General features: G+C 37.8%; 3 protein-coding genes across 4 annotated transcripts in view; 1 reads left to right on the plus strand and 2 right to left on the minus strand.

Annotated features, from left to right (window-relative positions):
* The first annotated feature begins 5366 nt into the window (after positions 1-5366).
* ptp4a1 (protein tyrosine phosphatase 4A1) lies at positions 5367-7572 on the plus strand. Of its 2 annotated transcripts, none has more exons than XM_067259150.1 (6): positions 5367-5433; positions 5695-5806; positions 5982-6074; positions 6220-6350; positions 6549-6623; positions 7399-7572. In XM_067259150.1, exons 1-6 carry the CDS (start codon positions 5429-5431, stop codon positions 7514-7516), a joined length of 534 nt encoding a protein of 177 aa, XP_067115251.1. In that variant the 5' UTR covers positions 5367-5428; the 3' UTR covers positions 7517-7572. The 2 variants fall into 2 exon arrangements, with proteins under 2 accessions (XP_067115251.1, XP_067115252.1); XM_067259151.1 differs by lacking the exon at positions 5367-5433 and adding an exon at positions 5493-5548.
* Positions 7573-9968: 2396 nt separating this feature from the next.
* Positions 9969-24162, minus strand: part of si:ch211-69b7.6 (neuroblast differentiation-associated protein AHNAK) — a 59850-nt gene continuing 45656 nt past the window's right edge. The window contains exon 6 of the transcript XR_010879273.1: positions 9969-9980. The gene's annotated coding sequence lies outside the window, so the exon portion shown is untranslated. The remainder of the gene's footprint in view (positions 9981-24162) is intronic.
* col9a1a (collagen, type IX, alpha 1a) lies at positions 9987-23628 on the minus strand. The gene is made up of 32 exons (XM_067259021.1): positions 23491-23628; positions 23003-23077; positions 22767-22805; positions 22620-22682; positions 21789-21842; positions 21660-21695; positions 21490-21513; positions 21338-21391; positions 21038-21091; positions 19052-19084; positions 18672-18728; positions 18187-18240; positions 18044-18097; positions 17819-17872; positions 17528-17581; positions 17368-17421; positions 17179-17232; positions 16946-16999; positions 16813-16866; positions 16675-16719; positions 16541-16594; positions 16357-16410; positions 14347-14400; positions 12475-12546; positions 12241-12276; positions 12004-12048; positions 11789-11821; positions 11455-11601; positions 11193-11247; positions 10672-10860; positions 10500-10577; positions 9987-10225 (listed from the first exon to the last, which is right to left on the minus strand). The coding sequence occupies exons 1-32, from the start codon at positions 23563-23565 to the stop codon at positions 10020-10022; spliced, it is 2064 nt and encodes a 687-aa protein (XP_067115122.1). The 5' UTR covers positions 23566-23628; the 3' UTR covers positions 9987-10019.

Here is a 24162-nt window from a genome sequence, read left to right on the forward strand (position 1 = left end):
TTAGGGAACCGGGCTAGTAATCTGAAGGTTGTTCGATTCCCGTCCGTGCCAAATGACGTTGTGTCCTTGGGCAAGGCACTTCACCCTACTTGCCTCGGGGGAATGTCCCTGTACTTACTGTAAGTCGCTCTGGATAAGAGCGTCTGCTAAATGACTAAATGTAAACATTACATTTTGATTTACTATAATTCAAATTTATTTTTACTACAAATAGGTACGGTACAAAACTTTCTGCATCACTATTAGTATCCTCATCTGCCTCCTCACCAACGAGACACCAGAGATGTCGCCTACTAATTAATAAACTGCTTTGCGCAATTCCTGTGTTGTTCTTAATTACGAATTAAATAATAATAATAAAAGATGCCTTCGTGTAAACACTGCCCTCATCGAAACATGTAATTCAAGAAAAGCTGTAGCATTTAATTGAAGAAATACAGTATAAGACATTATTTGTGTAAAAAATCTTGGGTGCCCAAGACTTATGCACAGTACTGTACATCATTAAGTCACAAAGTTATCAATATCCATTTGGAAGAGAGCTTTGCGTTTCCGAAAGAAAACACCTATGCCTAAAAGGGTTGCATTATGGAGACTTAATGCAAAAATACGGAGGATACTGATTGAAAGAGGATGAGAGCCATGTATTTGTTTAGCTGACTTTATTTTCACATCTTCCATTAAATATCTCAGGCAATTGTGATATGGATCTTGCAAGCCTTGCATGCATGATATAGAATAGGCATGCAACAAGAAAACCTCTGATCGGTCGACTGTGTGTGGCAAAACAATATGTACAAAAAACACCATACGATGGATTAACTGCAAGAAAATCCATAAATTGCTCAAACTCATCTCTTAAAGATAGATAGGCCTTTGTATGTCAATAAACATGTCAGTGTCATCAAAATAAGTCATTGTGTCTCAAACAATATAGTAAAAATGCTTAACCATGTTGTCAATAGGCTATAACATCTGGAACATCTGGAACGCTCTGGATAAGAGCGTCTGCTAAATGACTAAATGTAAATAACATAGTACTCCTAAGTATTGACTGAAGTAAAATATGTTGATGGTTTTGATGACAATGATGGGGTAAGACCACAGAAAACCAATATTCATAATGATCTATGTAACATAATCAACTGATTATGTAGGAAACAGCAGACATTTGTAGGCTATATTCATTTGCATGAATGTACAAAAGCATTGGCAATTTGTTCATAAGAATAAGTAATTGCTTTTATGATTTGCATAAATGACTAGATGATGTGGAGATTGAACAGGTAGTTTTGGTAGAGAAGTAGAGAATTTCTATTGTGATTTTAGAAATGTAAGTACAAAAGCAACTGAGAAAAACTGCAGCTGCATTATTTTAAGATGAAGATGTATTCAACTGAAGTGGGAATATTTATTAGTCATACATGTGTACGCAACATTGTGCAGCACTCCACACACACACATGCTCCAGTGTCCAGCTAACTAAATTCACCCTCTGCGTTTTCCCATACTGTTGTCCTTTCCTCCCAGGGCAGCCAGGAGCAATGGGCGGTCATATCAACGGCACCCAGGGGCCTGATCCAAGTGTTCACCCATGTCCTGGCCAGGGACATGGACCGGAGATCTGTTCTGCATGTTTTTTTTGTATTTGGTTTATTAGTGGAGGAACCCCATGTGAGCACGGGGATAACTTGAAAAATCACAGGCAGAATCACAAACAGAAACATTACAAGCACTGCATTATCTATCTATAATTACAGGATTTTCTGTGTTTGTGTCACTGATATCTTCATCATCGACTGCAACACAATCACTGTGCACTAGTTATCCATGATGAGAATTTAGATTTCAAGAACCAACACACAACACACAACACACAACATGGACCTATCGGTATCATCAACAGACAGCTGGTCACCCAGGCCACAGTCCTCCTCTTGACACAGCAACACTCTTCTCGCAGGTATACCACTGTATGCCATACTCCCTCGGCAGATCAGCCAGAATGCAGCCGCCTAAACTTCAATGGCCCCAAGTACTCTCACACAACTTCCCTGCTGAGATCACTCCATTGGCTGAGATTGCAGTAAGGATCAGACACAAATCCCTGACCCTTGCCTATACTGCAGCAGACAGGACGAGCCCTGCATACCTCCAGGACATCCTCCAGCCAGCCAATCAGGTGCTTCACTCGGTGACATTGGGTTATCTTGTGACCATTGCACAGAGAAAGAATGGTTCTTGCACAGCTACAATACTTCTGTTTTCCACAGGGCTTGAACGTCCTTTGTGATGGCTGTTGTTAATTGTCACTGATGAGATCATCTGTTGACAACAAGGAAACCATTCGATTGCATCTCAAGAAAGGTGACTTTTGGAAACTTAACTGTTTGAGATGACAACATGTAAGAATGCCGGTCCTTTGTTGAAAAATCACTACAAGAAGTTGTATAAAAGCTTATTGAAACCATTGTTACTTTGAGCGACACACCTAGAGACTGGTAGCAGGCATGTCCTCCATGTCTGCAGACATTAAAAGCTACTTTACAAAATGGTATTTGCTGTTGGAGTCTTAGCGCTTACCTTGTCTATAAATTAAAATAGTGTGCTGTATGTGGCTAGGTTTCCACAACATCTTCCAATAATGTCTGACAACACTCCTTTTCAAACTTCTCTTGGATAACTCATTTACGACATACAGCTACAATACATTACTACCTAATAGTAAAACATTAATTGAAGTACCCGTTGTCTTTTTCTGCATTTTGTATTTGGAACCTGCGGTAGCACTGTCTTGCAGCCAGACTGCACCTGTGAAATTGTTTATGATATTGCACTTAAGGCATTGTTTTGGTTGCACTGTACTTTGTAATGTTAGAGTTGAGAAGTCATTGTTGCACTATGCCTGGGAAAATACAAACATTCCTTGACATAATCCTACTGTTAGAGCAATGGACTTCTGATGATTGATTTTCTTCTGTAGTTCATTCATGCACTATTAGTATGCTGCTGTGAATGAAAATGACTGCAAAATGAAAAGATGTTATTGTTGCACTGTTGATTTTTTTTTCTTTCTCACTGTGTCTGACAGCTGAGATGTGGTTACTTTGAGATGTGGCTGTTGCTTGACTCTGAATGCTGTTAGAACTATGCACCTTGGTCTTCTGCTGTACTTTCTGAAAAGGACTATTTGTACATAGCTTTGAAAAAAGTATGTTAAATTAGCAAAATGTTAATTTTGACACATCCCTGGATGTGTTTGTCAGTACTTCAAGATAAATAAAAAATATTATTATTCTTTATAATCATTCATCATTTATAAGAAGAAAGTCAAATAATGAAATATATACATTCTGCTCATGTATGGGATGAACACAATCATATACTATCCTAAAGTCTGGAGGAAGTTGTCTTTGATGATAATGTGAAATTGTGATATGCACTAAAATGCACATATAATAAAACACAATAATACATAATAGGTGAAGATGCATTTTTTGTTTTTTATTCATCTAAAACCTTTTTTTGCATCATATCAACACAGAATTAGTAATATTTGAGGGTTGGGTATTGTACTGGATAAATTGGTTTGTTTATTGTATTGTACTCCCTGAAATTTTGCTGGTGTAGTTCTGTGTTTGGATAGACTACTATAACACACGCGTGACCTTGATCCATTTTAATAGTTACATTTTATTGAAGAATTGCTCAGTTAGACACTTTATTTCCCTTTCTGCTAACAGGCTGGATTTAGTCAGAGTTCTGTCACCTAATGAAAAAAACGAAAACAAACCTCAAAATAAAATGTTAAGGTTCATGTATGCCTGTATCAATGAAACCAGCTCATGTACAAAACACTGTGTCCAAATAGTAGTAGCATGTAATATGCACAAAACCTTGTGTTCTTTTTTATTATTTATCAAATATAATTGAAAACGTGTCGTCGTCCCGTCCCCCCCCGTCCCCGTCCCCGTCCCCCAATCTGTAACAATAATCAGGTAGGAGAATAAATTATATTGGAACCTGGATTAGTACGCAGCTGAGAACGCTGATGCCAAAAAACACGTCCAATTTGTTCTTTTAGGGTGGGGTTGAGAAGAGTGAGCTCTGATTAGCGAAAACCTAGCCGTCTCACCAGTCTACTAGACGCCGACTCCGCACGGAGGAATCTCCCCGACTGTATGGTGCAAAACAATTTAATTATTTCACTTATTTTTAGGGACCGGCTGTATGATTAAGCTACAATCTTCAATGAGTAAGCATATCCCAGTAAGTGTTGTTTTCCACGTTGCCATTTTCTTCCATTTGTACTCGTATTTGTTGCATTTCTTGTTCATTTTTATGTTGTGCAATCACGGCCTCTTTAAATGTATAATGGTCTTTGTGAGATTAATAGTTTGCAATTTACTCCCACCAATGATCTCATGAAGGTCTTTAGTTGCCAGACATTGTAAATATGTTTTTCTATATAGGCTATGAAATACGTAGCCTTTTTATCGTTGTATTGCCTGTGTTACAGTTTGAAGATTTGATTTCGACATTTACCGTCGGATAAAATGAAAGTAGCCTATCTATTTTTCTACTTGGAAACGGCATATTAAACTTATTGTACTATCGTTTTCATCAGTATTAAGATTTACGAGGCGCTAAAGGCCTGGCAGTTCTAAAAAAATAGTTTTTCCACAATAAACCAAGTGATGGGCCTCCACAGGCTACTGGTGATGGCGTCCAGTCCGCCCTACACAAAGGACAATTTCAATATCCAGAATTCTCGTATACTTTCTTATTCTTGAAGACAAGAAGCTGGTGATCAACAGAACATAGTTTTCGAGACAGAAAATAATGTTTTCAGCATGAACTAGCCAAGATATTAGGCCTTAACATTTCATAGCAACCATGTTGGTGATCAAACCACAATTTTTTTTAATAATAGCACTGCCGGATAATCACTATGCATAAACAGTTGCTCTTATTTGCAAGGCAGAACTATGTCTACTCTACCCTTCCTAAATGTGATGAGATTAAAAGCAATTATTAGATGTCCTAAATGGCACATATGTTATTAGAATCTAGGATATCCTATTGGCAACTGTTACACTATGCCACATTTTAAACAAACAAATATGCATTCTTATGACCTTTTAAGTTATGGTTATGTTTTCAGCTATTTAATGTAACATTTTAAGACCCAGTATCTGAATGCCACCTCCTCCTCCCTGTGTCTCTTACAGCAGTTCTGTGGTGTTCTGGGTCACACATTTATGGAGTTTCTGAAGGGCAGTGGAGACTACTGCCAGGCTCAGCACGTTGCCTATGCAGACGAGTGAACAGCAGACCTCACCATCTCCCAGATACACTCGGCCCACAGGTGGATCTGCAAGTTGGCAGGACCAGGACACCTCCTATAACCAGTAAAAAGGGGGTCTGAATGGGGTAACTCCACCTGCAGCACACTGCCCTTGTTGGCTTCTGCTTAGCCAGAATCAAGGTGGAACCTCCCTCGTTTTATCAAAGGAGAGGGGTTGGAATTTGATTGTCCATTTTTTGTGTGAGTTCTTCTCATCCCTTCTGCCTAAAAGCATTCATTTGGCCTTCACCTCAGAACACATTTTATTTGACAGTTTTTTCCAATATTTCCTCCCCACTTAGTTTTTGTTAAGATTTTAGCTGTGGAAAACCTTGTTTTATCAACAGTATTACAATGGCTCGTATGAACAGACCTGCTCCTGTGGAGATCACCTACAAAAACATGAGGTTTCTCATTACCCACAATCCTACTAATGCCACTCTGAATAAATTCATTGAGGTGAGTTTTATGGTAGTAATGAGGCTTAGAAAACAAGTCAGACAATTGTTATGATAAATACTTATGATCAATATTTTCTCAAGCCCTGAAAAAATACAGAATAGCTATAATGGTATATTTAGCATGATTGTTATGGCTTACATGGTTGTTATGGCTTACATGGTTTCTTCCACAGGAGCTGAAGAAGTATGGAGTGACTACTGTTGTGAGAGTATGCGAGGCCACCTATGATGCCACTTTGGTAGGGAAGGAAGGAATTCAGGTTCTGGTAAGCTGAAAAATGATCTATTGCCGTGCATTTCCAATGGAAATATATAGGTTAATTATATATAGAGGTTACTGGCTTTCCTTTTGTTGAAATCTTTGTAAATGAGGGCAGATGAAATTATTTCCTTTATGCTGTCCATCTCTAGGATTGGCCATTTGACGATGGAGCTCCACCTTCTAACCAGATTGTTGATGATTGGTTGAACCTCCTGAAGGTGAAGTTTAGGGAGGAGCCTGGTTGCTGCATTGCTGTTCACTGTGTAGCCGGACTGGGAAGGTAACTTGTCTTGTGTTTGTAACAAAAACTAATCAAAATGATTTAGAATAAACCTAATCAATTGGTTAATTTAATTTAAATATTATATGTGAAGATATATCACAGTATGTGTGTTGTGTTACAACAGTTTTTGGGGGGATTATGTGAAAAAAAAACTACATTCTTGTTTTTAATTATGTTGTTTTTTTATTCATATAGAGCTCCTGTCTTGGTTGCCCTTGCCATGATTGAATGCGGAATGAAATATGAAGATGCAGTCCAATTCATTCGGCAGTAAGCACTCATGTTCACTTACTGTGTTTCAGTCAAGACACTCATGTATTGATTTGACCATTTATTTATAACCATAGACATGGAAATAGGTTTGACTTGACATGCGGTGTGAATGTATATAAGGGAAGCACAACCCCCTTATTACAGCCTCTAAGCATTAGCGAGCAACATGCATAGGAAAAGAGGCAGGGAGCAAATAGAGTGAAATCTCCCTGATGGATAGTAACATACAGACAACACGTGGGAGATGGGTATGGTAGAGGGTGTCAGCAGCACAATAATACAACAACCAGGGGTGAGTGTACGCGTATCCATGCAGCATTTCTACTACCGGCCTATTGGACATGGATCTATGGGTTTGAAGTTACACAGGTGCACTTGATGAGCGAGACGAGGTGCGCTGCCTGAGTACCATGCCTGAACTAGGCTGCAGTACATTGGTCAAACAGGAAGGTTTGATATAAGATTTGAGATCCATTGGAAAATCCAATAACTTTGGTTACACCGGTCAAAATTGGTTGTTGTTGATCTAATCAGTTGGAATTCAATTGAACAACAGAGGCTGGTATCTTTGTAGAGAAACATTGACTTATATGTATGCCAGTCAGTTCTACCTTATTGTCCTCAGATCAGAACTTGGAACCACTGTGACTGAATATAAAATATTTTTTGGGCCAAACAATTGACGAGACTTTCCACACACAATACAAATTGGGCAACATTTTATGTTGAAATGTGACTGCCCACACAAGTTCTAATACAATTGTTTGAACAGGAAACGTCGAGGAGCATTCAACAGCAAGCAGCTGTTCTATCTAGAAAAGTATCGTCCAAAGATGCGCCTGCGCTTCAAAGACTCCAATGGCCATCGTAACAACTGCTGCATCCAGTAGTGCCAATTCTGGTCCAAGCCAACTCCCCTATAAATAAAGAAAAATGTAATCTTCAACTTGTTACCTTGAATACTTGAGTTTTTAGTTAGTCCATAATCATTGTGTTGAAGTATTTTCATAGGAAATTATCCTTAGTAATTGAAGTGTTTCCATTTTATTCTTCAATTTAAGATGTCAGACATCATGAAAAGAAGTTTGTGACCCAATAACAGTGAGTGTTCTCTTAATGTACCCCTCAGAATTTGCCCATAGGAAAGATTGAGTGAGTAGATAATATATATATATATATATATATATATATATATACTGTAGGTGTGAAAACATCCCAAAGTTTTGAGTGCAAGGAGCTCTTAGAATTATAATTGTTCAAAGATATCATGATAGAACATAGTAGTTAAGTATACCTCTTATTGTTATCAAGTTGAAGATTAATAAAAATATGTATGCACTCCATGGTTAATACTTACATGCCTTACAATTTAAATGGAACAAGGCTATGGAGTCTGAGTTTGCATCCGATAGATAAAGTCTTCATTTTTCTACATGGAACAGAATGTTGCCTTTGTCTTGTGCAGGACGTCTACACACACTTATCCGCTTTCAGTAACTATTTTGAATATAAAATGCTTTTCTTTCAATATTTGTTAATTGAAAGTCTGGGATCTTGTAATTTTTATTTTCCTTATCAAACTATTGTTTACTAATTACTGCCATGTCCAAAATGTGATTTTGTGTTTTTGCTTCAAACTATGTCTGCAATATTTTGTATGCCTTTTTATTTTATTTGTGTAACTTAATACTTGGATACTTGATGATTTATGTATTTGAAACTGTGTATTATTATTATTATTATTATTATTATTAGGTTGGCTATTTATACTATCAGTGGATGTGTGTTTTAGTACCGTGAGCGACAAATTGTAACTGTTCACCAACTTGTGCGAGTACATTAAAATGATACACTGAAAAAGTATGTCAAATGGAAGGCTTTGTAATGGTATAGTTCTGTTAGCTACATTGTGTAGAGTTTATTAGACTTACTTGTCCCCAACTACATTTGGATTCCATTGGATTTTGTCAGAGTGGCATCATGGTAATCTAAACTGTCTGTGACTGGGACCAGTGCAGGAAACACAAACAGATTCTACATGGTTCCATAGAGGATTGTTGAAAACCAATGGGAAGCTAAAAGGTTGTGAGGAGCTTCATCCACTAATCGTAAGATGGATAGTTCAATCCCCGACTCCTCCTGGCTATGTGTTGAAGTGTCCTTGAGCAAGACACTGAACCCCAAGTTGCTCCTAATGGGCAGACCAATGCCTCACAAGGCAGCTCTGTCGCCGTCAGTGAGTGTGTGTGTGAATGGGTGAATGAGATGCAAATGTAATGCGCTTTTGGTGTGCCACTAGGTGCTGCTAAAATGCACTATATAAATGCAGTCCACTTACCATTTAATGGATTTGAATAGATTAGTGAAATTGTCTTTGATTTTGTGAATCTTGCATTTTGACAATGTGAAAGCATATGGTTCCAACTAAATCCTAGAGGTAAGTATTTTTTACTTAACTTTATCCATATCAAAGTAAATAGAACCCATCTTGAAACAAGTTTTTTAACAGCAACTGAATCAACAATATGTTTAACATACATGGTTTATAAATAAGGCTGTTGGTTGCGCCCAAGATTAAGTGAGACCGATCTGCACCCCCTTGTTATAAAATGCAGGCTTTATGGCTGCTGATCAAAGTATGCAAAGCATTATCAAAATGTGTTTATTTCTTCTTTTGTACAACTTTACGATGTTACTTTTTACCTTAATATAATAAATAAGAATGTCATATAAAACTGGTAGATATATCTTCAAACAACACTTTCTCTCCCATCACAAAAGCACTGTCAACATGACAGTGAAAATAAGATTAAGAAGGTCATCCACAGGGTTTGTGGAGTGGATATACAACAATGATACTCAAAAACAAATGCAAGTCATCCAACCAGCAGTATAATTTGAATCAAAGTTTTGTATCGACACATTTACATAAACATACAAAGTTACGTCAACTCAACGTTGTAGCTTCAAGCACAGTTATTCAGTTTCAGATTTTATAATTATTCCATACTTTACAAACAATTCCTAATAAAATCTTAATTTGGTTTTAATGTTGTATCTTGTGAAATTGTCTATGTTAATTTAAATCAGTTTTCTTTTCAATTTTACTTTACATAGATAATCAAATTAAGTAAAGAGGTAAAAAAGAATTTGAAGAAAAAGTTCTGATGGTTGGTCACACAGCAGCGGAATACCAATACATCCTTTAAGGTCAACGAGGGGGATATTAAAATGACTAAACCAAAACTAAAATGGACAACACAATGTAAATATTGACAAACAACAACAAAAAGATTCAAACGCCATCTTTTGTGTTTCGTGGAGTGCTACTTATCCTCCATTAGTCTCTCAGGTCTCCCTGGGCTTTCAGTATAGGGTCCAAATCTACCAAGCTCACATCTCATTCGGCCCCTTCATCCCGGAGTCTTTTGCAGACACAGGGGACGCCACCATGGGTAGGATGCATTGAGATGACTCGCAATATCCATTCACCCCAGGAGGACCAGGAGGTCCTGGAGCCCCAGCAATACCTGGAACGCCACGTGGACCTCTATCGCCATCACGGCCATCTGTACCGTAAGAAGCTCTACCTGGGTCACCTGTTTGTGTAGTGATTAGGTAGGTTAGATATTCAAATAGACCTGCTGCTTTGACAATGTATTTTAAGAATGTTTCATCTGAATCTGTAACTTCATGAGCAAGGCTACATTGAATAGAACATCTTGAAACTCAATTAAAGACAAACACATTGTCTCACAGAGATTGGTCCTGGACATTGAGTGACAGTCGTTAGTTTAGAGAAATTATTACAACATAACTTGAAATTGGTTTATTTAAACAGAAGTATACCAAATGCATTTTTTTCTTTTTTACCTGGTAGACCGGGTGCTCCTGGCATGCCTTTAGACCCTCTTGTTGTAGGTCCCCTTTCACCTCTGTCACCTGTATCACCTGATAATGAGATAAACATGATTGGATAGAGTTATCATTGATTTCAACTGAGGTTCTGAATCCTTTACATATCATCATGCAGGAAATCTCTCACCTTTGGGTCCTTTGCGACCCAGCAGCCCTGGAGGTCCTTTAAGACCGGGAAGACCTCTAGCTCCAGAGTGTCCTGGGAAGCCGTTCTCTCCAGCTGGGCCTGGGGGGCCGGGGGGGCCAGGGGGGCCTGGAAGCCCAGAGATGCCTGACTCAGGCCTGCTCAGGCTGGCCGCTAGCTGGGCTAGTTGCTCTGCAAAACATGATGAAAAGAGATTAACTGCTAAATACAGAAAGCTGTGTATAGATTACTTTAGTAATGTCTCTATCCTTTCTTACCTCACAAATTCCTTTGTGGTTGTAGGTTGTATGATTTAAAGACTTGTGTATTCTCTCTCAGAAAATACATTACATGTAAAAAATAATAATTTTTGGGCTGAATATTCAATAAGCAGCTATGTGTGATGTAAGAATGAAATTATTGGAAGAGGATTGTTTTGTTCATAATCTACCGTATCGAGGGCCCTAAAATGTGTGAATTATGTCTGACAAATGGCTTAACATAGAGTAAGGATGCAAATTTACCTTGCATGACTCTCATGCATACTTGTCTGATGTGTGTATCCCTTGGTGCTTTACCCTGTAACAAAGTGGTGGTTAGATATTACTTGAATAAAAGCAAAATATAGTGATATGTCATGGCAGTTACATGGAAAAATGTGTATCCACATTTATTAATAGAAATATTTAACATTTTAGAAAGGTTCACTTCTGGGGCTCAGGGAAACCACCGGCTCTATATACAGATGCTAGCCCATAACTACGTAGGTTATAAGAAACTGCCTACCGCTGGCCCCTGCCTGCCTGGCATCCCTGGAGTCCCCCTGTCTCCCTGCATACCACGGGGTCCGGGCTGACCTGACTTGCCCTCTGCCCCCTGCTGGCCCCGGCCACCCTCTGGCCCTTTGTTCCCTGTCTCTCCTGGTGGGCCTGTCTGCAAATAAACAATAATGTCAGGCAATGCCACAAAGGCTTTTATAAAAAAGGTAAAAAAATAAGAGATTAGAGATTATTATGAAGATGCAGTCAACTTTACAAACATGTGTTTTGATGTTTGGAATGCTTTACATGCATACAGATGTGTTATAGACACATGAGTAAAGAAATTGGCTGAACTTTACCGATCCTTTCTCTCCTGGCTCTCCTTCATCACCCTATAAAAGAATGGGTTACGGTGAGCATTTACATTTTTACAAAATTTGCTTATTCCACATTAATCATTTATGGTGTTTCAGTAGCTTAGATAATTTGTCACTCTATCATCCAGGACAAAAGACAATTCTAGTATTTCTGTACTGTTTTACTGTTTCTTTGAATTTGTATGGTGGCCACTCACCAAGTCTCCTCTGTCCCCAGATGTACCCTCATTACCAGGTGCCCCCTAGACAAGAGAAAAATAAGTGTTTTACAAAATAACTTACACATATCAGAAATAGTAAGCTATACATGTGTAACATCCCATATAAGTCATATCATTTAATATGTTCATGATTATTGTGTTGGATATGGCTATCACAGTAAGCTAGGATAATGTATTATCTGGTCAATGCCGGATGTTATAAGGGTAGCTTACTTGTTCTCCTTTAGCACCATCAAGACCAACCGCCCCCTGGATAAAATAAAGTCTTCTTTCAATCTTCAAAGCAAGGCTTTGCACCCAGATACATGCAACTTAAACACATTGTAATAGATGCATCACAAATGCTGTGACATCAAGTATATCTGTCAAAAGAGCCTCATCATTAGATCATGAAATACCACATACTACATTATTCAAAGACATTTTCTATGGTTTTATCTTTCTTACCCTGTCTCCCTTCTGTCCTGGCAATCCAGCTGGGCCTGGAAGTCCAGGAAGACCGAGATCCCCTTTACTTCCCTGTGACACAAACATACACACTTTAACAAACTAGATTACGTGTGTAAAACTGAGTGGGGGGTATTCCCCCACTTTAGCTGACCACATTTACTGGAAGAAAAAAATATACATAAAAAATTGCACTCAGATGTTCATAGATGTGTGAATACTGATTATGGAATACTCTGGGCTAGCCGGTTTAAGACATTCCTGGGAAACAGAGGGTTCTTTCAGTTTCATTCAGCACCTTTCCTGCCTTGAATCCCTCCTTAATGAATCTATACCCTTGGGTCCATGGACTGGTAAAACAAGAGGCGATTCATGTTGGATTAGAGTCTAAAGCTTTTAAAGATCTGACATTGAAAGTACCTATAGCTTAAGTTACTATGAGTGGGCACAGACTGACTATTTCTAATAACTTATTTTGATTGTAGTCCTGATGTTAGTTTCCTCCAGGATCACAATGACTCGTATTGAGAGACTTGTTGCTCTTGTTGGTTAGTTGTAACGGTTTCAAATTCTTGTACTCGCTGTGAAATATTTTTACTGTTGATTGTTTTTTCTACAGGTACACTCTTGCACTCTTGTGGGGAGTTTCATGTTGTTCAATTGTAACTTGTTTAACTGCATGCTCTTATGGTTCTTCCCTTTGGCACTTATTTGGTTTTCCACAATGTATGCTTCATGTTTTGGCTGCTCGCAATGTCTGCATCTCGTTGTTATGATCAGTGACCTATGCTCTTTTGTAAAGCTCTCTCTTGGAAGTCGCTTTGGATAAAAGTGTCTGCTAAATGCATAAATGTAAATGTATTGATGGTTTATTCACAGGTATGGCTTTTTCCTCTTGCTTTAACCAGGAAGTTTAAAGCAAAAGGAGCAAGATACGAGCAACAAATTAGCAGAAACAAAATAAGACACAACTACCGGTAACATGTTACAAAAAAGTATTTTAACATAACATTGCTTGAAGCAACCTTATGGATTATCTTGAAAGTAAAAACAAGACTGAAGTATCACCCTCCTCATATATTTATCAATATGGATACAAAAGGACAGTGTATTTTTTATTAGGAATCCCTCCTGATGTGAAAACGTATGTTTTGCAGTGCTGTCCAGGATATGTTACACTTTAATTTGAGAATATTTAAATAGTTACAGATGTTTACAGCAACACAAAGCAGCAGTGAGTTTTTTACACTCTTAATTTAGAAAATGGATATGTAAAAATAACACCACTGTCTGCATAAAGATGAAAGTTAATGTGTAAAGACAGGGCCTCTAAACAGAAATAAAAGTAAACAGGATTCAGACCTGATGTTACAAATGATAGATTTCTGTTAAACATAAATACATTTAGCTATATCTGAATGTAAGTGTAAATAGTCTTCAGTTTAATTCTCTAATCAGACCTGTGTCATGGTTCTGATTCAGAACTGAGCAAAAAAAGACAATGGCAATGCTAATTATTATAAGCATGGGTTTGACACTTAATTTGAAACTTGCAAATTCCTGATCTTTTGTGAGTGTACACAGAAAGGCACTCTTGCCATATAATTAACTAACTTCCTTAGAGAGTAAAGCAACATTTAACGTATTCAAGAATCAGAGCTCCCTATCGACTTAATTTATTGTGAAATCATAAAATAATAGGAATTGCTCTCATTATATTCTGTTGCAGATAACCATTTTAATGTATTTATACGTACAAATTACATCCTTTTGCTTAACATGTGAATTTAACTTGACATAGTGAAGACTAACACTACAACACACACAGCAGCCTCGAAAGTAGTTCTACCCAGGTAACATTGCATTACTCACCCTGGGTCCTGGAGTTCCAGTAGGTCCATCATGGCCCCTTTCTCCTCTCTCACCCTAAAAGACACAAAAAGGAGGATATAGAATACGTTCACATCTCTCTAATAATCCAAGGAATCTATGTCTGTTTGTCGGTCTGTGTGTCTGTATTTTGAATGAGATTTTAGGGCAGCAAGTTTTCCACGATTATCTCGGGAACCAGGCACTCTGCAAAGTTCATATTTTGGAGGTGTCCGTTTTATAATCCAACGGAGTGCAGTGTTGTTTGGATCAGCATTTCGACATTTCCAAAAAGTAATACGCTGCCAGTTTTACTCTGGCTTTACTGGCTCTCAACTCTCAGCCAAGTTGAGAAAGACTGAGTTGCACTAAGCTAGTAGTGATGGGTCGTTCGCGAATGAGCCGGCTCTAAGAGTTGGGAGCTGGCTCGCATATCTGAAGAGCCGACTCTATTTTTAAAAGATGAATATAGCCTATAGAAATTAAATGATTATGTAATAATGAAACAATGAATGATTTTTGTTGTATTTAAAATAATTGACTAATTCAAAGAACAACAAAAAAATATTATATAGGCCTAAGGCGCACAGACATTCGTTTCAACTGTCTGATAAGCCTCACATTCTATTCCTGTCAATCACAAACATATAGTCAGATGAGTAGTCGAAACTTGGAGGAGAGCCATAACAACTCAATGCATTCTTAAAGACATTGTGGTTAAGGTAGAGTATTATTTCATTAAATAATTTAATTTGTATTATTATTATGAATTGTTTTCACACCTATCATAGTCAAAGTCATAGTTAAACATTTATTGTTTAAAGAGCCGTTTGGGAAGAGCCAGCTCTTTTCAATGAGCTGAGTCAAACGAGCCGGCTCACGAAAAAGAGCCGGAATGCCCATCACTAGCTACAATTAGTTTGCAGTGCTGACTGCTAGGATAACATTGAATCAGCTGCTTTCGAAGGGTTTCCTTTAAGGATGAAATTCTGGCTAGCTAACAGAACGACAATATGTGGATACTTTCAGTATAGATCAGTGCATTTTGGTACATAAATTTATGTGTTTACTAATGTCAAAACTACCTTAACTTTGCAAATGGGCACAAAAAACTAAACACCACATTTTGTTCTCCGCAGTCAGTTGTCGTGTCATATTTATAAGAATGCGATACAGAACATTTTACAGCATTGCATAGCACAAGGACAAAAAAAATACAAACATTAATACAAACATAGCAAACACCCCTTAGACTACATAAGCATTTGCATGAATGTACCATTAGCAATTTGTTTAAAATAATGATATATTGCCTTTATGATTTGCATAAGTGACTAGAATAGATGATGTGGAGGTTGAACAAGTACTTTAGAGATTACAGAATTTCCATAGTGATCTGTCTATCTATCTATAATTGCAGAAATATGTGTCACCGACATCATCGCGGGCATGGTGCCCTATTTATAATTCCAGGAATGTGTGTGTGTGTGCTACCAATTTTATCACGGGCACTGTGCACTATCTATAGTTCATGTCATCTGTTTTGTGTGTTTCACCGGCATCTTAATCACAGACTGCATCACGGGCACTGTGCACTAGTTAAGTAACAAAGAAGCATAAATATATAATGCACTTCCAATAAAATAATTGGCCCTATTCTGAGTTTGATCAATACAAAAGATAAATTGCCAAAGTTGGTCATGTTCAAATATCTGATAAGCAGGTGGTAAACTCTGAATTGGGGCTGTGCATTGTCAATGATCCTGCCCCCATGTGGACAAAAACACCTACATCAGTTGACACAGTCTTTAAAATGAAATATTTTGTCATACATTCTTTTGTATTTTACCTTTTCATTCTTTAAATATCCCTTAGATTGGCTGTTTAAGTGTTTTTGTGCACACAACTCTAATGATAAACTGGCTAATGATGATAAATGTAATTGTGCTTTGCCCACTCAGAATCCCAATCCTAAAATAGATAATTCATAGTCAACAAAAGAAACATACTCACTGGCCCACCTCTTGGTCCAACAGGTCCTACTTCTCCCTGCTCACCACGCTCTCCCTGTGGACAAAAGACACTATTCAACAATTCTAAGAGAGTATGTTACTACGGTTTTTTATTTTGTTTCTACTGATTAGAATGTATAAATGATTGTGGTGTTGCCAGTGCTTTGTACTTTGCATTGACTTACTGATTTCCCTGGAGAACCCATTAGTCCGACAACACCTGGGTCACCAGAGTTTCCCTGAAAATGAGAGAAAATAATCTCACTACAATGATCACAGATTTCAAATTAACACATAAAATACTGAAATATTGCTATACCTTCTCCCCACTGACTCCTTTAGGTCCATAAGCACCTGGTAATCCCTGAATGAATAAAATTACATTTAAACCATAAACAACCGGATCTAGAATTATTTAGCAAATTCTGTGATGCAAGGGATTATATATCCTACATACAGGAAGTCCTTGAAGGCCAGCATCACCTGGGGCTCCATTTTTCCCAGGGATACCCTGAAAGCAATACATAACCATCAGAGTTATCGCTTGAATATGAAGGGACAGACACATTTCCTTTGATTATAACTTGTACCTTAGATCCTGGTAATCCAGGGATGCCCTCACGGCCATCTGGACCCACAAGGCCCTATCCAATCGAAGAAGAAAAAATGACATTGGGATTAATAGGAAATATCATCAAAGTTCATAATGTGATGGCAGTAATGATCAATCATTGGTTGCTTTATTGATGCAAATTCAAGATGATGACGAGTTTTTGTATTGTCAGCAGTCATATATGAAGAAAGAGAGGTATACAGTACTCACAGGTTCTCCTTTAGGGCCTGGGGTGCCCCTAATTCCTGCAGGTCCTTGGGCCCCCTACAAAACAATAAAACAAACACGAAACTACATCAGAAGAACCTTAAACACATCCTTTATCTAGCTCTGACTGCAGTACTCCTTACCTATTGAGTTAAGAAATTGAGAAAAATGATTAGTTAATTTAGTGCTTACTTGGGTTCCCTTTGGGCCAGTCTCACCCACTACTCCTCTCTGGCCCACATCGCCCTATGATGAGGATAACCACATTTAAATCCACAAAACTGAGAGGGTAGTCACTCTGAAATGTGAAGACCATAATGAGGTCAAAGCAATGATAAAAAAAGTTGCTTACTACGCCACCCTGGATTCCCTGAGGACCCAGTTCACCAGGCTTTCCGCGTGGACCCTTTTAAATTAAAAATTAAAGCAGTATTTTCATATAACACCCCTGCAAGCTCATTTATGGAATGATGAATTTCATAGTTTTGTACCTTAAAAACAGTAGACAGTAGTATATTGCAACAATCCTACATGTAGGTACTATTCTATCCAATCCTACTTATACAGAAGTAGTAAATGTGCCTACTAACCCTGTGATGCACTGCTTTGTACAACCTTTGTGGGTTGTCCTTTTAATCCTTACCTTATCACCTTTAGAGCCTACTATTCCTGTGATCCCCCTTTGTCCACCTGGGCCCTAAAATCAGTAGAGACAGAGGAGAAAAAAGAGATGAAGGTGATAGAAAAGGATACGGTATAAGAAAGGGAATAAGAAAAGTTTAAGAATAGAAGAAGCCAAAACATAATACTGCATATTCTACAAAAAATATATTTTTATTTGTTATATTTGTAAACTGAAATAATTTACTGGTAGCCCTTGAGCTCCAACTTCTCCTGGTGTTCCTTGGTCACCCTCCTCTCCCTGGAAGAAAATACAAAATATAACTCTCCATATAAAGGTAATTCAATAATTCAATAGCTTTAATGACCTTTCCTAGAAAAATAAATCACCTTATGTCCTTGCTTTCCAGGCTCACCAGATTCACCTTTAGCCCCTTTGTGGCCCTTAGGATGTAATAATAATAATAATACTTTATTTATATAGCACATTTCATACAAGAATTGCAGCTCAAAGTGCTTTACACAAAAATCAATAAAACAATATTATAAGTAATAAAAGTAATAAAACCCTTCTGAAAACAGGCCGCAGCCTTTGCGGTAATCCAGAAAACACAAGCCGCAGTCTTTGCGGTATCTTGAGCCACAGTCTTTGTGGTTTCCCAATATAAATAAAAATGTCAAGATATAATGTAACTAATTCAAATCCAAAACACACAATCTCAGGCCTTTTGCAGAGCAGTCCAGAACCTATGTTGCTCAAGCCTTTCGATTAGAAGCCGTCTTGTAATAATGTAGAATGTTAAAACTACAAATATGACTGTTTTATTGTCCAAATACAATATCCAAACATATTAGTAAATACAGCATTTGCTCACTTTCATGCCTGGGAGGCCAGTATATCCACTCAGACCACTGGGGCAGGCATTGGGACACTGTAAAACACATTAAGGTAAATGAAGAGCCCTATCACTAAGGCATCTCTACTGACATTACATCACAGTTTAATGCAGGGTAGAGCTCGGGGCAATGCAATTAATCAAACATAAAAAAATGGTATCCTTTCAGTTTTTTACAGTAATGAACATATAGTATAATAAAGTACTTTAGGAGGCATTGACACCAGTATTGCACATACATATATTATACATATATTACATATATTATTTTATCTTTATTGCCACAATATGTATTGTCATCGTCAGTCATTTAGGATTGTTATGTCTGTTAAGTTGTCTCACTCTTGAACAAAACTTACCAGGTCCTCCCCATCATATACACCAGGAAGACCCTAAATTAAAAATAGATTTTTTTAAATTTATTATTATGAATATTCTTTGAAAACCTGTGTCTGATTCTATATAACACTCTGAATTTACAAAGCAACTATGACACAAATGTGAAATAAAAGGCAACTACACCACAAGACAAAAATAATACAAAGTGTAACAGAGCTGAATTGGTTTAACTCACTCCATAAAATTGTTAGGTTTTGGTGGCGTCTAGCAAGGCAATGTTTATGAAAGATGGTCGGTGGGCACCTATCTTAATACCAGCGTGGGCAAGTGAGGAAGGAAAGTATACTGACAAGTGACATGATAACAAATATGAAAATGGTGCCTGTGAATCCGAACACACAGTTTGACTCAGCTCCACAAGCTGGGGTCGCTGTGGTGTGTAGGAGGACGTTTAGGGACATAAATACGACATGGGAGAAACAGAAAAACGTCAAAAAGTTGTCCAGATACATTTTTTTTGCTTTTACTTATCTTGAAATCCAATTCAAACAAGCTAAGCAAATAGCAATAATAGTTATACAATTAACTGTAATAACTAATACCTACATATAGAGGTCAATGTGTTTTTTTCTTAAGGATTACCTTCCAGGGTTCTCCAATTCCGGTCCTCGAGGGCCGCTGTCCTGTATGTTTTAGATGTTTCCCTGCTGTAGCACACCTGTTTCAAATGAATGGGTTGTTATCAAGCTCTGTGGAAGCTGGGTAATGACCATTCATTTGAATCAGGTGTGCTGGAGCAGGGAAACATCTAAAACATGCCAGACAGCGACCCTCGAGGACTGGAATTGGAGAACCCAGAGCAGATTGCGCCTCAAGTACTTACATAATAAAGCACACCACTATCACCAAAAAACAGTGCATCTGACAGGTATTAAAACAGGTGGTATATGAGGAGTGAGTTTAACCCATTTAACTTTGTTATGCTAAAGTACTAAACCATCTCTGTTCACCTAAAAATGCTGTAATAACATAGGAAATCCAGTGTACACTGTATTATATTTTAGCTGTATAGGTTGTTACAAAATCCAAAGAAAGCGTAAACGAGGGATGCAACATATAAATAAGGCCACTGCAAACTTTTACATTTCTTTGGTTTTACTTATTATACTTATATGTATGTGATTGAGTAAAATAAACACATTTGTTTTATTCTATATCTATTAAGAATATTTCTCCCCAAATCCAAATAAAAGTGTTGTAATTTAGAGAATTTCTTAGCAAAACAATGTTCCCCAATTCTGATGACTGGTTTGTCCTGCAGGACAATGCTCCATGCCACACAATTAGGTGATCAAGGTGTGGACAGTCTAATCTTCAGACCTGAACCCCATAGAAACCTCTGAACTGTGATCAAAAGGAAGATGGATGGTCACAAGCTATCAAACAAAGCCGAGCTACTTGAACTTTCCCACCAGGAGTGGCGTTCAGTCCCACCACAGCAATGTGAAAGACTGGTGGAGAGCATGTCAAGACCATTGGAAGCTGTGATTGGTCAGGGTTATTCCACCAATGACTGATTTTTGAACTGTTCCTGAGTTAAAACATTAGTATTATGTTGTTTAATTGTTATTTTTTACAAGTTTTCGTGACATTTGAATTTTTTGGCAAAAATAAATATTCTTAACGACAATATTTTGGGGAATTTGGAAGAAATGTTGTTTGTAGTTCATTGAAGAATTCAAATAGTAGTTCATAGAATAGTTAGAATAGTAGTTCATTTTACTCAAACTCATGACTATAAATTGTAAAACCACAATCGTTTTGCAGTGGTCTCTTAATTTTGTCCAGAGCTGCATTTACTTACTTACCTACCTACATATGGTGTATTGATTTGTAATTACCATTACCTCTAGAATAACTTTAAATAAAGGTTTAACTGTTACCAAGTCATTCATTGACACTTAAAGTAATTTGAATCACTTTGTTAATCAGATGATAACATTTACCCTTGGCCCTGGAGGACCGGGAAGTCCCATCTGACCTCTCTTGCCCCTTGCACCCTGTAAGAGATTGTCATTGTCTTTCATTAATTTAACTTTTTTCTCATGCGCAATACATTTCTCATGCCACACATTATTGTAATTTGTATTAGACTTAACCTCTTGTCGACTTTATTAGACAATAGAAGGCTTAAGTGTCAAGGTCTGACTGGCTGGATTGATATCAATGTAATCTCATGATATGACATCATGACAAGCCTTGTGTAAGTATGGCAAATTGAAACATGATGGATTTTAACAGTTTACCTGGGGTCCAACTTTGCCAAGTTCACCCGCCAGTCCATCTGCACCAGGTGCACCCTATCAAAATATTACAAAATAATCATGTAGTAGTAGTAAGAGACTGGAGTTAATTTCAGGTCACTGAGTTACTAGTTGTATTATCAGTGTATACTTACATCAAGCCCATCAGGTCCTACACCCTATAGGCAACAATTAAATAGACATATGCAAGACTATTAACGCATTGATAGAATGTGGGAGTGTTACAACATCTTGCTTGCTCTCCAGGAATCATCAGTCTTTATTTCATCATGTGTAGTGACACATCTGGATGATATTTACTCACAATCTCCCCATGAGGTCCAGGTTCACCAGTTTCACCCTTAATGACAATGGCACCAGACAGTTATTAAATAAACTTGAATTATCAACCTAATGACACCTTTGGAAATGCTAGATGATCCTTTCAGCTTACTTTTGGCCCAGGGAGCCCATCGGGGCCAGGTTCTCCAACAGGCCCTATTTCACCCTATTAAAGAAACAACAAGATGTTACCTACTGTACATGAATTACCAAGAAGCCCTTCTTTCTTGGAATGCACATGACGCCTGACACATAACCCTATTAGTTATTTCATTCAGGTCACAGTGTTGGATATTTGTCTTCTGCACATCAAAATATGTAATTAATTCATCCAGAATTAATTACATATCCAGAAAGCTCCAGAAACAACGTCATACAGAACGTTTACGAACTATGCAAAACTGACACTGACACAGAGTATGAGGAATAAAACCTTTTGATACAAGAATGGATCATAGTCAACCTTTGTTAAGTGAGAAAGTCGTTAATAGAGATTCAATAGAGATCTTTTTTCATACTAATGCTCAGTTCACCTTGTTGTCTGACTCCAACTGCCAACTTTTTGGCAAGCATTTAACTGTTCAAAACCACCACCCAATTTTACAGCACACTGGGTCCTTTTTGTTCCACCTTTAGCCAAATCAAAAATGTTCCACCATTGCAGGGCGTCTGAATACCCCGTGCCCCCGAAACACACAAAAACCCCTCTGTTTCTGGCAGGAAACTATTTGAGCTGCGATACTCTCTCCCCAAATACCTGTTTTTTCAGGGGGATTTTTTTCTTAAAAGCTTTTTGCTCAGAGGCCACATATTCACACAGTCATTCCATTATTTCATTATTATCAGATCCTTTAGTAGGATCTCTCTGCACAGTGTTTGAGTGACTCTGTATGAAAGAACATATATATATATATAAACTCATGGTCTTCATCATAGGACTTACGTCTGCCCCTGGTAGTCCTGGTGCTCCTGGAGATCCATCTTTGCCATTGTCTCCATCAGGGCCCTAGATCAAAATTCAATGTTTGAGTCATTTAAGATGGGGGATTTAATAATAGTACGTGGGAAAAGAAGAATCTATTGAACTCACTGGACCTCCATCAACACCAGGCCCTGGTCCTCTGTCTCCCTAAAATGACATGATGATTTTAATAACTGCTGCTAAAAACATTATTGCTAAAAAAGACAATTAAATATGGAGCAATAATATAGAATAACCTTTAGCTCTTGCCTTTATCCTTGGCAACAAATATCATTTATATATATCATTATATATTAGCCCGGATTGACACATATATATTGGGTTGATATTACAAAGTAGCTTACGTCTATGCCATCAACTCCAGGCACACCGGCTGCTCCTGGTGGTCCTGGGGGGCCTCTAGGACCGACAGGGCCCCTCTGTGGATACATTGACACAAATAGTTTCAGTCATTGTGTTGAAATTCAACAATACTCTTAGCTAAATGCGCTCCTCACACAAAGAGCCCCATTGTGTATTCAGTCTGGCTGTAATTGGAAAGGTCATGTAATTAAAACTACAGCACACTATACAAACACCGAAAGGCATAGCACTCACTGGTAATATAAGTCAGCAGTATACCAAGCAACTTTTACTGTAGGTTTGGCAATTTGCCCCAAATCTAGGCCAATTCAAATGGATTGGAAATTGCAGATGTGGTATTCCAATTGATACATGCATTAATAAATCATTTTCAAATTCTTAGTCTCAGCCAATAGTCCAATATGAACAATTTATTAGGATGTGAACCAGTGGGATGAGAACAAGAACAACAAAAACTGATATCACTTACCTGTGCAGAGCAAATTAGGACAATTTGTAGTAAAATCACTAATAAGGACTCCTGGCATATCCAGGCGTGAGCCATGGTCTTCCTAAAACTAAGGAAGAAAGTTCTTCTTTCCGGATTAGTTGGGGTTCATGGACCACCTGTCAATATCCCCCGACTGAACCCCACTGTTTCCTGAAAAGGTACGATGTACTATTAAAAAGTAATGTTTATTCATGATTCGTTCCAGTGCTAGACGGTGGTTGGAGGAGAACTGTAAGGTGCGTGTAAGAGGGAGTGTTCAGTCCTCTTGCATAAATTCACGTATGGGATGGTTTTCCTCATGCGACAGATGGTTTTCCTCAAGCTGTCATTTTAGTGCATGTGCTTAGGACGAGATTTAGGTACCTGCAGAAGAATACAGGAATGGATCTACAAGCAAAAGGTGTTAGAGCTGCTTATATGCTAAAGAGTCCAAAGCCATTTCTAACACATCCATTGAGTCAAACAATATCTTTATTTGCAGTTGAACAAGTTCAACTGCAAATGTACGTGAGAATTTTTTATTTTTTACCGATCTGAACAACAAAATAATGGGTTGCTTTAAAATAATTTAATTAGAGCTAGGTGTTTTGTAATGATGTTGATCGCACGGTCCTCCCTCGTTCATTGTTTTTGGGGTGGCGCTGTTTCCTA

Source organism: Osmerus mordax, chromosome 21 (genome assembly GCF_038355195.1).
Source record: "Osmerus mordax isolate fOsmMor3 chromosome 21, fOsmMor3.pri, whole genome shotgun sequence".
In the NCBI taxonomy this organism is placed as follows: domain Eukaryota; kingdom Metazoa; phylum Chordata; class Actinopteri; order Osmeriformes; family Osmeridae; genus Osmerus; species Osmerus mordax.